Source organism: Tiliqua scincoides, chromosome 5, assembly GCF_035046505.1.
Source record: "Tiliqua scincoides isolate rTilSci1 chromosome 5, rTilSci1.hap2, whole genome shotgun sequence".
NCBI lineage: Eukaryota > Metazoa > Chordata > Lepidosauria > Squamata > Scincidae > Tiliqua > Tiliqua scincoides.
The window spans coordinates 16,989,773-17,002,736 of NC_089825.1; the positions used below are offsets into that span (position 1 = coordinate 16,989,773).

The window sequence follows — 12,964 nt, forward strand, 5'->3', positions numbered from 1 at the left end:
TGACGTCACTAGGAATATGCTACTGGGTACAGAATGTGAGTTTTTGCAAATCATAGCTTTCATTTCTCTCAGCGCATGTTCTCACTCTTGGGAGTACAGACTGCAGCCACTTTGCTGAAGCACAGCAGCTCTAGGGTAGTCAGAGCCTGGTTAACATAAGAACAGCCCCGCTGGATCAGGCCATAGGCCCATCTAGTCCAGCTTCCTGTATCTCACAGCGGCCCACCAAATGCCCCAGGGAGCACACCAGATAACAAGAGACCTGCATCCTGGTGCCCTCCCTTGCATCTGACATAGCCTATAGTTAGATAACTGCCAAGATGTAAACCACCCTAGATAGAAGAAAAGCAGGATATAAATGTAACAGACAAAACACTTAAGATCCAGGCAATAATATGCTGAAGGCTGGAATATCAATGTGATGTACAATAAATAACTCTGGGTCCCATTATGGAGGCAGAATGTGCACTTTTTTGGATGTCATGTCCAAAGTATTCTGCAGCATCCCCTAGGTCAGCGGTTCTTAAACCTAGGTAAGTTGTTGCAGGAGAGGGGTGAAGGCAGTAATGCGACCCCCAGAATGGCGCTGCTGCCAGGGACAAGGGGGGGTTTCTACTTCCCTACAACCAGCTCCAGCCTCCTGGGGGGAGTCTGCGAACCCCTCAGTAGTTTCTGTAAAAAGTTATTTTAAAAAACCCTGTTTTCGTCACGAAACCTGAAGTGGGTTTTTCCCCCCCTTTTTTTTAATTTTTACAGAAGTTTGGAGGCTTGGAGAGCTCTGCAGAGGGGTCCGCTGATTCCCCTGACCCCTCTTCCAGATGTTGGAGCTGGCAGTAGGTAAGTAGAAATTCCCCCTGTCCCTGGCAGTGGCACCATCCTGGGGATCGTGTTACTGCTTTCCTCCCTTCCCCATGCCTTAAGGGGCTACAAGCAGAACTTCTCAGGCTGGGTCATCATGACGTTGCAGTTTGAGAACCTCTGCCCTAGGTTGTAGAGCCAGGATATCATAGATTGCGAGACCCAATCCTATGCATGTCTATTCAGAAGTCAGTTTCATTGGGCTCAATGTGTATACGATCACAGCCTTGGGCAGCCAGTGTCTTAGCTTAGAGCAGCGGTTTCTAACCTGGGGGTCATGACCCCCCCCCCCAGGTACGGCATTTGGAAAATCCTTTTCCCTTAAAGGAGGATGGCAAACAGTGGAGATCTGCAGGCAATGGCACCCATCACATCCGGGTTCTCTTTGCTGCTGCCAAATACAAGGAGGCATCAAAGGCATTTTACGGGGCTTTTTATTTATCCAATTTTCCAGGTTGTCAGCAGTGGGGGTGGCAGGGAAGACCCAGAAGTGATGGACCTCCATTGGGTCCTAACTTTGCCTTAAAGGGCCAGGAGATTGGGAACAACTGGAATAGAGTTAGCCACTCACATGGAAAACACTTCTTTTCCTTTCCCTAAATAATTATCATTACTATATTTTTTTTGTTATAAAGCACTTCACTAGTATGATGTTGGACAGAGATTCTTAATATAATTACGATTGAGAAGAAGAGATCCTATTTGCAGTCTAAAAAACAACATTGTGAGGAAAGGAGAAAGGATAAGCTGGAAATTGGTATAGTAACAAATTGTAGCCTCCCCAACCCCCTCTCCCAGAAGATTAGATATGGAGAGGGTGGTAGGCTCAGGAGCCTCTCAGTGTCAATTTACATCTCCTTCTCATCAGGGGAGTTCCTGATTGAGGCTGCAATCCTATAGCATTTCCCTGGGAGAAAACCCTATTGAACACAGTGCACATGCTTTTGGATAGATGTGCACAGGCATGTGCTTGAATGTCCTCCCCTGCTCCAAAGGCACTGCTAGTCACTTTTGAAATCCCACCAATGGGCCCCAATACAAGAGGGTCATTCCTTCTCTCTGGGTAGTATATCTGGACAGAGAGCAAGACTGATCTCATTGTAAGGTTAGAGCTAAACATTCATGGCCAACATATCTTTGGGAACCCAAACTTCATCTCTTTGCCACAGAATGGGGAGAGGCGAATTTACAGGGGATGGGTACTTAACCCACCACTTTTTCCCCTGCAGTCACCCACCCCTGGCCACATCTCTCCACCTCATGCAGTAATTACATACTTCAAACTCCAGCAGGGAGAACAGTTGCAAGAGGGGGATTTGAAGGCAAATGGTGGTTTTGGAAAGAGTTAAGACACCCCTCTTAATTTTCACATGCAACACTCCCCCCCCCCCATTGTTTGTTGAACCTGGATTACTGAATTCAGGCTTCGTGCAGGTTTTGGTAGATAAGAGAGTTCTGCATAGCTCACTAGCAGTGCTCTAAACACAGTCCTTCAGGAGGAATTCTCCTAGCCCAAGAGGAAAGGGGGGAAGGACTAAATTGATTCACTGTGCCCAGGGCTGGCCAAAGACCTCCTGAGACCTGAGGCAGCATGCCAAATGCTGCTCTCCTTACTGTGCTGGCCTCTGCTTTCCCAGTCTCCAATGTTCTCCCTTCCCTTCCACATTTCCTCTTCTTCTCTGTCCTTCTTCCAAAACAGAAACTGGAAGGAGCAGCAGTGGAGACACGAAGGTGGAGAAAGATGGGCTCCCCCCCCCAGTCAGATGCCTGAGGCAACCATTTCAGTTGGCCTCATGGATGAGCCAGCCCTGACTGTGCCTGATCAATACAGCCTGCATACTGTGACCTGGTAATGAAGAAGTCTGTCTGGGGTGTTCTAGGTGTACGCTGGACATCAAGTGTTTTGTTCTGGAGCAAATACAGGTGGGGAGAGAGAGGGGAAGACGGAGTGACAATGATCTGGAAATATTAAGCCAAGAGCAACAAAAGCACCCATGATGAAGCAAGACACACAAGTTTCTGGGATCGGCTAGAAGAGCAAAAAGTCACAAAGGAATGTACACCACTCAGTTCACATGTATGATGCAGGCAACATCACAGAGACTCTATTGAACCTTCCCAGCTTCTTGGAAGTAACAATTACTGTAATCCAGGATTTCTCAAACTGTAGGTTGAGACCCACTTGGAGGGTTGCAATCTGATATCTGGTGGGTCCTGCGTTGGGCCATCTCACCCACTCTTCCAGTTGGTTTCAAATTGAAGCCCTCCAGAAGCAATTGGAGGCTGTGCTGGGCCTCCACAGACCTCAGAAGGACTCCACAGGCTTCCAAGAGCAGCTGGAAAGTCACTTCTGGTTTACTTCTGGGTTAGTGAAAGTGATTTCCAGTTGCTTCCAGAGGCCTGTGGAGGCCTGGCGCTGAAGAAGGAGATGGGTCGTGGTGCTCTCCACTGGTTTTCAAGTTGACCACCCGATTAGAGTGAGATTAATCAGCACTGATTAATGTACAAAATCATGAGGAACCTCCCACCCCCACCATTGCCTCTGGTTCTGTTGGCTTGTTCCTCTCCCCTTTGGTATTGCATGCCATGCTTATGACAAAAACTTACTTCCAAGTGTGACAAGCCACTACTTACGTGGAAAGATAAACGCAGGAAAGAGTTTCAGGTATTTTTAGCACCCCCCTGAATGCTGTTTAGCACTCGGGACTCAGGAGGAACCTCGACTGGGCCAAAAGGAGCTCAAGCAGGCAAATAAAATCAGTTCAGACATGACTGGAGCAAAAACCTCATTACCTGAATGAATTGCAGAGCACCAACGCAGCAAAAGACATTTGGGTTAGAAGGTGAAATATCGCACAAGCTCCTGGTAAATAAAATCAGCCAGATCAATTTCTTTTCTTTTCGTTCTCTCTATTGTGATGCCCAATTCATCATCCGGCATCCAGCGCACAATGATTTTCCACTGGAACGGAGGCACTTATGATAAAATGTTGCCAGCTCCAGCTACATTATTATAAAAACAACATCTAATTTATGGAGTTAGAAAGCCAATGCATTTCTTAACGGTAAGTCACCAAGGCATAGGACGGGCTATACAGGCAACAATGTCTATCCTGGCTGTTTGCAATATTACAGTAATCAAACCAAAAGACACTTTGGAAATTAACCAGGGGAAATTAAATTCCATAGCCTGATCTACAGCCCAATCCTATACTCACTGTCCACTGGGGGTGCTGCTGCTGAGTGCTGTAAAGAAGTCAGTGCCAGTCATAAAAGGTGCTCTGGCAGCGAATGAAGCCATGTGCTGCTGTAGCGTCAGTGGGAAATCTGGAACCTTCCTGTGCCCTTGGAGCAACATAAAGACAATGATGGAGGGTGAAATGGGGTGGGGGGAAGGCAGAATGGGGCGGTAATGGGGGCAGGGAACGAGCAACGGGTACAGGAGGGGAATAATTGTTCCCTTACCCAGAGGAAACTGCCCCCCAAAACAGGAAGCAGCAGTAACCATTTTAGTGCCACTGCACTGGCAGGAGTTGAACAATAGGACTGGGCTCCTAATCACAGCCAAAGACATCTGACAACACTACACATTCCAGGCAGGAATTCAACAATAAGTTCAACAGATCAAGGTTTATGTGATTTACAGTGCAATCCTATGCATTTCTACTCAGGAGAAGGCCTACTGAACCCAGTAGGGACATACTCCCAGGGAAGCAGATTTAGAATGGCAGCTTTAGATATCATTTATTCATTTGGTTAAAATAGGAGTTGAAACTCCAACTATGTACCCCACCCTGAGCTCCTTGGAGGAAGGGTGGCATAAAAATGTGAAAAATAAATTTCCAGGTATATAGGATTATGTACAGGATTTCAGGCCTGGTCCAGTAGCATCAGTTCTAACTGGTAGTGGCTCTTGTGCAGGAGAGCTTCTGCAGATCAAGCATATGCTCCATCACTGACCTATGCCCTTCCTCAACTACAGTGCCAGGAGAACATCTCTAGGGAGAGCATTCTACAGATGGGGTGCCACAGCAGAGAAGGCCCTTCCCCCAGCAACATCAATAGCATCTATCAACATTTGGGCAGGTTTGTGTGTGGGGAATCAGTGCTTTACGTACTCCCCGATCACTTATGTTTTTGTCTTACTTTTTTTGTAAAAAAAAAAGTGGACATTATTATTATTATTAACAGTATTTATATACCACTTTTCAACTAAAAGTTCACAAAGCGGTTCACAGAGAAAAATCAAATAACTAAATGGCTCCCTGTCCCAAAAGGGCTCACAATCTAAAAAGATGCAAATGAATACCAGCAGACAGCCACTAGAACGGACAGTGCTGGGGTGAGATGGGCCAGTTACTCTCCCCCTGCTAAAAAAAAAGGAGCACCCACTTGAAAAAGTGCCTCTTACCCAATTAGCAGGAGTGTAAGCATTTGTAAGCCTCCTTTGCTTAGTCCTATCAGAATAGACCTGGTATTCAAATGAGTATTTTGGACATAATGACAACTAGCAGGGTCATACTTTCTTTTAGAAGTGCCTACAACTCTGCAGTCCAAAACCGACTCGCTATACATCCGAATCAAGACAACCCCTCCACGCTCTGGGCCTCATGACTATCATGAGGAGTGTGGAGGGCCTCTTGTACAATCACAATGTGGTGCATGGATACTGGGATTCAGTAGTGTAGCTACAGTGGGAGAGGTGTGGTAAGTATTGCTGGTGCTGCAACACACCATGTAAGGGGCCCCTCCCACTTACTGTCAAACATTGACATTGCTGCCCAGAATGGCTCAGAGGGTGAGTGGGCCGCTTACATGGCAATATTTACTGCAATACTTACTGTGCCACCTGCACTGTAGCTAGAGTAATGCTGGAGTTCACCCACTTTATAGTCAAAGTGAGACTCTTACCTCTTAAGAACATAAGAACAGCCCCACTGGATCAGGCCAGAGGCCCATCTAGTCCAGCTTCCTGTAAGATGTCATCATAAATTACGGTATGTTGTTAAAAGCAAGCAGTTGTAGAATCCCTACACTCACATACTCCCGGCTCCCTCTGCATCTTTCCCCTTGGTGTTGTGAGGCACGTGGAGCGAGAGGACCAAAATAACTGCTTTTGAGAGGTACCATTTACAGTTGCGCTGTGTGCATGCATCCAGACTCACTTGTGGGCCTGGGGAAGATAGAAACATCTGTGGCATTTCAAGCTAGATAAGCCTCAAACTAATAGAAGCTCCAGAGTTTAATAAGTTAATGAAGCTATTCTGACACCACAAAATACATGCATCCATAAGTATGGACATGTCAGGCAATGGATTCCGTGGTGGACAGAGTACTGGATTTAAATCCCTCATAAAGCTCAAGCTCAATCTCTCTCTGGATTGTCATGAGGATCTGTGGGATAATAAGCACCCCTGAGCTTCATAGAGAGATACAAAGGTGATTAAAAAAAATGGAATTTGCACTGAGACACCTCAAAGCTGGTCTCAGCCAGGCAATATCTGAAAGAGCAACAGATTGGAAGCCAAACGCAAACAGCATCTGCAGCTCGGTTCCATCAGGCTACATTTTAAGAGGAAATGCAAGGGGGAAAAATGCTTTTGGATCTCACTTCCCCTTCTGCTGGCAGGTTGAGGGTGACACGTCAAGTGCTTTCCCCATTTTATTGCCAGGTTTTGGCAGGAAAGAAGCAGCTAAATTATGCCCTTAGGAAAAGTCGACAGATTTAACAGCCCAGGTTTCCTGGCTCTCAGCCCAGAGGGCATTGCTCTGCCTGTACAAAGGCGCCAGGCAAAGTAACAGGATAGCTGGCAAGGTCAACCGACAAGATTGCACAAAACAGACAACAGCTCACTGCTCATATAGCAGCTCAGATAAGGCTGACGAGCTACATCAGGTCCACTAATGTAGACCTAAGTATTTTTGAAACCTGAGTGGCATTGACAGTTTGACACTTTTTCTTCCTAGGGAGACACTGCAAACACTCGTATGCAAATCCCTTAACAGAAGAAAGCAAAAGAGACAGAACAGCAGGGAGGGAATACTGTTACTAACAAATAGTTCAGTGTGGCGCTCTTCCCTGATGTGCTAGCTTACTACATGCAGGGAGGGGCATTCAAAATTATGACCCTTCAATCTACATTCTGAAGCAGCACCTTTCAGAATACTTTCTCCTCAATTTATTGTTCAGTGTACTTGTCATAATTTAACAGTGCTATGGTACTATGTTATTGATACTGAAATTGGGACCCACCTGAAATTGGCTCATGACCCACCTAGTGGGTCCCAACCTACAGTTTGAGAAAAACTGCCCTAGGTAATATTAGTAAGATGTATTGTACCTGAAGTTACTGTAATGGCAAAAGCCAGGGTGGTGTAGTAGCTGGACAGTGAAGACCTAGAGACCTGCCGAAGGAGTTTGGAGCACAGTGGTTGAAAATTGCTGAAAAACTCTTCTGGACTCTATGGCTCTGTTTTTAGGGCCACTGTCTGCTGTGAATAATCGTCCCTCTTCCTCTGCTGGCAGAACTGTGGAGGAAGAGGCTCAGATTTGGTTGGTTGTTGCTGGAAACACAATAATGCAGCTGATGGATCTTGATCTGCTCTATTGCTCTGCTGGTAGAGAAAGAGGGACAGCCAATTCATTAGTACAGTCAGTTGCCCTAGAATAAGAGCCACAAAACCTGGAAGTCTCCCGGAAGCCAGAAGTGACATCACAAGAGGCAAATACCATAGAGAAAACCATAGAGGTTGGTGCTTTAGAGACTAATGGGCAGAGGTAGGAGAAGTACCTTGTATACCACCCTGAGCTCCTGGAAGAATGACAGTGTAAACATGTAACAACAATGCTCCCTTCTACTAAGAAGGAGAACCTTCATGCTGAAACCCAATTCATACTATTCTGCCTATATCCCTTGCAAAGAAAGAGGTAGATGGCATCACATCAGTCAGGAAGCTTGTGCCCAACACCCATAGCATCCATGGGGTTATCTGAAGTAGGAAGGGGAATGTGCCTGCTGCCTAATTTCAAACTTTTATTTTAAGAAACCTCTTTGTTTTGGGGGAACAAAGAAGCAGGGTCTGTTCTTAAAATACGGAGTTCTGCAACACCTTAAAGACTAACCAGCTTATTATAGCTCAAACTGCTGTAGGCCAGAGGCCCACTTCCTCAGGAGCATGAAGTGGCCACCTACGCAGACAGGGCAATTCCCACACCGAATACAGAGAACAAAAGTCTGAAGAAACCCCAAAACAAAACAGAAATAAGGTGAAAAGTTCAAGTAATCCTAAAGACAGCTATAAGTGCATCACAGGACAGTATTCAGAACCCAAATACAGAATCCAATAAAAATAAGGCAGGATTCTAACCACCCTGGGCATGACTGTTACTCTCTGAGTAAACAGAGACTTCTTTTTTAGAGCTAGTTTAAGATGATTAGATTATCCTGTTGCTAACACAGTTCTTGCAAAATGTGAATGAGGTGGTAAACTGTGTTCTGGATAGAACCTTTGATAGGAATGTTATCTGGGGGTACAAAGTTCCCTTGGGCCCCTTCCTTTCTCCATTAGATCATAATTTCATACGAAGATTGGATCATAATTCTATGAATCATTTTATAAAAACTACGTAGGCTTGCACAAAATGCAAGTGCTGGTCTTCACACAATATATGCAAACATTTTCTGAGATCCCAGGAAATTTCCAGTTCCTCTCTTTTGGCTCTGGGGCCCCCTTTTTGAACCTGGGCTCAGATGCAGTGTACCCTGAACCTCCTCTCATGGGCCCTGGAGTGTTTCATTTTGGACTGCAGATAGAGTCTCACATGACTGACTGCTCCTGCAGACATCTACATGAATGAATCTTCCCAGTGACTATTGCTGATATCTCCTTTGTATTTCCTTTTGGACAGTTCCAAAGGGGCTCAACATCATGTTTTGTTTTTGCTATGTAAGCTGTGTTGCGAACCTGTTTTCTTTTTTGATGAAAAGCACTATATAGTCTAAAGAAGGACTTGCCACAAAAAGTTGCAACTCCACAACCCTCAGCAGTCCACACCAAATCCTAACCCCTTTCCCTGGCCTCAGCAACCTTCCATGAGCTGTTCAAATTTGCATCTGTGATTTCACTTGGGACACAGACCCAAGTAGCCCCATGGAGATGAGCTACAGTTCAATAGAGGTGGTCCTGGGGCTTTTTCCACCTGGAGCTGCCTCCCGTTTTGCTGCCTCCCTGGAAGCGGAAGCCAGTGGAGCTGCCAGCTTTTTTCTCTTAAAAAAAAAGATAAACGGGTGGGGCAGGAGAACCAGGCTGCTGGCACTGTCCCCACAGGGGAGGTAGCCAGCTCATTTGCCCCCCTGTAACACTGTGCCTTCCTTGTATGACCAGACGAGTTGGTGTAAACTCATTTTATGAGAAGCTACCCAACAGTAATCTGGATTCCCATAGCAAATCATCCATTTTTGTCTATCAATAACTTTAATCAATTTTGCTATGTAAACTACTTTATGAACTACTTTTTGTTGAAAAGCGGTATATAAGTAATACGTGGGCACCCAGATTAGGCATCTTCCATAAATGCAAAGTGCAGTGTATTTTAGAACAAACCAATACACATGTCACAGAAAGATGCATATAATTTCTAGTTTCCTTTTCAGCTGTAGACTGCATGCAGTTTTTGACATCTTCAGATAGTACTTACCAAGTCCAAATATTTTGAAAATCTGGGTTTGTCTGTCATACATTTGGTTGCACCCAGTCAGCTCAATTCACTTGATTGAATTTGATTTTTACAGGTCAGGAACAGCATCGAAAATGAGAGTAACAATGGCTTGAAGGTTTCTCATTCAGCTCTTACCATCTACGGACATGCTTTCCTGAATTTGCCAGCATGGAAATATAATGACCTAAATTGGATCTCTTTATATTTACGAAGAGATTTTCACAAGGAAGAAAAAAAAATCTTTTGAAGGTATGACAATAGTTTCAGAGTGTGCAGACATCTGTATAAAATGGTGACACTGATAGGGCTCTACGGCTGGGATTACATATGCAACAGAATGAGATGATACCACAGATAAGGAATTGCATGGTTTTTTTATGCATTCCCCTACAAACACACGCCTTCACATTTCTGCAAGCAGGAAACTAGTCTAGTGAGGAGACAGTGAGATTACAGCCTTTCCCCCCAAAATGTTAGCTTTCTGCTTGCAAGGTGTTTTTACATGACGTATTCAAATATGGCAGTACTTGTCTATAATCTGAAGTAGTACAGATTTGCCTCAACGGGCACTCAAGACAACATTTCTGTATTTGTTACCATTCCCTTGCATCAAGTATTCAGAGATAGGCTACCTCTAAAACTCAGAAGTCGCACATAGTCATCATGGTTTTTAACCTGTGATGGAACTTTCCTCTGTTTATTATTTCTTTTCACCAGGAACTCGGAGGGAGTGACTAAAATACCTTTGGATCATGTGCACTGATTTTGTTTTGTTGAAGACATACTTATCTCTGAATCAGACACTGCTATTTGCTCACAACATTTTGCAAATATGCGATATTACGTATCTTGTGTACATATTATGGAATTCATTATTTATTGAGTGAATGAGAATAAAGACAAGTCAGTGCATTGCTAAGAGTTTATTCTGAAGCTTCCTTTGTAGTCTTTCTCACAAAAGACATTTCATGTTTACACAAGTTATTAGAAACTGAGATGTTTTTATTTCTACCGTTATAAAAGTAGAGCATAGGAGACTGTTCTGAGCCCTCTTCAAAAAGTAGACCAATCTTTCGTATATAAACTGTACACAAAAAAACAAGGCACTATACATTTTTGGGATATCAAAGTATATCAAAGTTGAACTCAGAGAGTTTTGTAAGAAACCTGACATGGTGATGCTTTGTTCAGTTTAGCACCGGAAGCAGCACTGAGACCAATGACAATTTGTTACAGAGAAACCATTCACAATGCTCGAGACAGAGCATTTCATTGGTTTAACTAATTCAGAACAAGTCACTTTGCCATCCAGCTACTTTCCCCGAAACAACACCCTTCACTGAAGTCTTGAGAGTGAATAATATGCATTGCATTGTTTAATACATTGTTGTCCTATGTGTTTTATATAAATATAAATTCTTCTGAAAATCCACAGCTTTAACAAAATAACACTTTACAAAGAGAATGTCTTCAAAACCCAAATGGCAAGTAGTGTGTGTAGCTAAAAGATCAGTCGCAGCAGCGGAGAAGCTACTGCAAACATACAAAGAAGAACACGAGGCATACAGACGACCTACTCTTTGAGTTAAAAAAAAAGTTTGCAAAGAGTTCTCTCACACATTTACAATATTACATGACTTCAGAATAGGCAGTAATCTAGTAATGTCAGACCACATCTAGCTTGCTTGGTGAACTCTGATGTCCACTGTTCATCATGCTGCTGTTGTTGGGCCAAGAGGTGTAGCAAATGATAGACCCCACTCCAGCATTAGACCTTGGATTACACCCAATGTGCTATTAGAAGAGTCCTTTTGCTTTTTTGAGGTTCACTTGTTTCCAGGAAGGCAGTGCATTATATTCTTCTCTTGACATCTGCAATGCAGCCTGAACGGAAAGAGATCACGGTTAAAGGAAGCATTCAAAGTGCAAGACAGAAGCGACAACAAATACAGAGATTACAGTGAGTCATTTCTTCCCATTTACCTCAAAATCCTCATCTGAAAGATAGATTTCAAGATTTAGTGGATCCACTCCCTCAGGAAGGGGCCTTGCTAAGAGATCAGCCAGTGGATACAACTTTTTGCACAGTTTAGCCAAGACATCTTCTACAAGGATGATCTGGTTAGAAGCTTCAGAATCCTAGGGAAGAAAGAATTGAGGCCTGGTCATTACGGGACAGGGAGAAACCCACCCTTAATTCCAGTTCTTGCAAGGTTCAAAGATTGCTTGGAAACTTCAACTGATTCTGAAAACATACTATTGACAGGGGCTTGCTGGCTTGATTCCAGTTTTAAAAGGTCAGTTTGGTTCTGGCAGAATTCAATATGCTGGTGTTACCAATAAAGCTCAAAATAACTTGGAACCATTGAAGAACCCATATGAAACTGCCTGGCTTAAGACTTGCAGGCCTTTCCTGGGTTCCCTTGCCTTTAGAGATCAAGTGGATGGTGACCTCAAGGAGTGTTTTCCCACTGATGCCGCTCTCTGGATTGCCTCCTGAGAAGTGAGAGAGGCACCTATATTTGCATCATTGACGTGCCAGGTGATACACCATTTGAATTAAGGCTTCTCATGGCAAATCCAGTCTAGTGTTTTAGTACGTTCTGCTATTTTACTGCTCATTTCTGATTAGCACAGTACTGGTTGTTTGATTGCAGTTTCTCTTTTTCTTTTATTATGTTAATTGAGTTTATTTTTTTATTTTATGTATCTCGTTGTGAGATGCTTTGCAGTCTTGAGCTGAAAAGCAGTGCATACATATTTAAACAAATCCAGCTGTGACTTTTTCAAGGCTAGCAATGTTCCACTTTCTATGCCTTGAAATACATGGAGATTTATTCTGATCGAACATAGAAAACTGTTTTATGCTGAGTCAGACCATGGGTCCATATACGCCTGTAATGTCAACCTTCTGCATGCAAAACATGTGCTTTATCACTGAGCTGAAGCCCCACCCTCCAATTTTTAGCCCACCCCAACCCTGAAAGCTTAATGAGAAAAAAACACAACATCTATGGTAGCTAAGTGAAAAAAAAATGACTATATTTTGCAATCTTGGGTTCAAATCTTATTTTCTGCTCCTAGATTGTTTATCTGCACTTGGCCTAATTATATACTTGGGATGATGTGTGCATCGGTTTGCTGCAGGGATAAACACAAAGACTGTGAATTAATGTAGTAAGCTGCAGTTCAAGAAGCTGCTTCTGCTGCTTCTGATCCAGAGACATGCCACTATTTCTTCTGAAGTAATAGGCACATTTTACTCAAGGAGCTTCAAACAATTTGCTCTCATTTCACAGAGGGGAAGCTGAAGCAGAAAAGATATTGTATAAACCAGCCCAAAAGTCATCCCACTCAGGAAAAGAGTTTAATTACCAACACCAAAAA

At 43.7% G+C, this 12,964-nt stretch overlaps 1 protein-coding gene across 9 annotated transcripts in view; it reads right to left on the minus strand.

Annotated features, from left to right (window-relative positions):
* Positions 1 to 10,485: 10,485 nt before the first annotated feature.
* Positions 10,486 to 12,964, minus strand: part of SVIL (supervillin) — a 109,405-nt gene continuing 106,926 nt past the window's right edge. For all 9 annotated transcript variants that reach the window (XM_066628021.1, XM_066628025.1, XM_066628027.1 and 6 more), the window contains 2 exons: positions 11,561 to 11,716; positions 10,486 to 11,461 (listed from right to left, as the gene is read on the minus strand). In XM_066628021.1, coding sequence (XP_066484118.1) covers positions 11,375 to 11,461; positions 11,561 to 11,716 — 243 coding nt within the window. In that variant the 3' untranslated portion in view covers positions 10,486 to 11,374. The remainder of the gene's footprint in view (positions 11,462 to 11,560; positions 11,717 to 12,964) is intronic.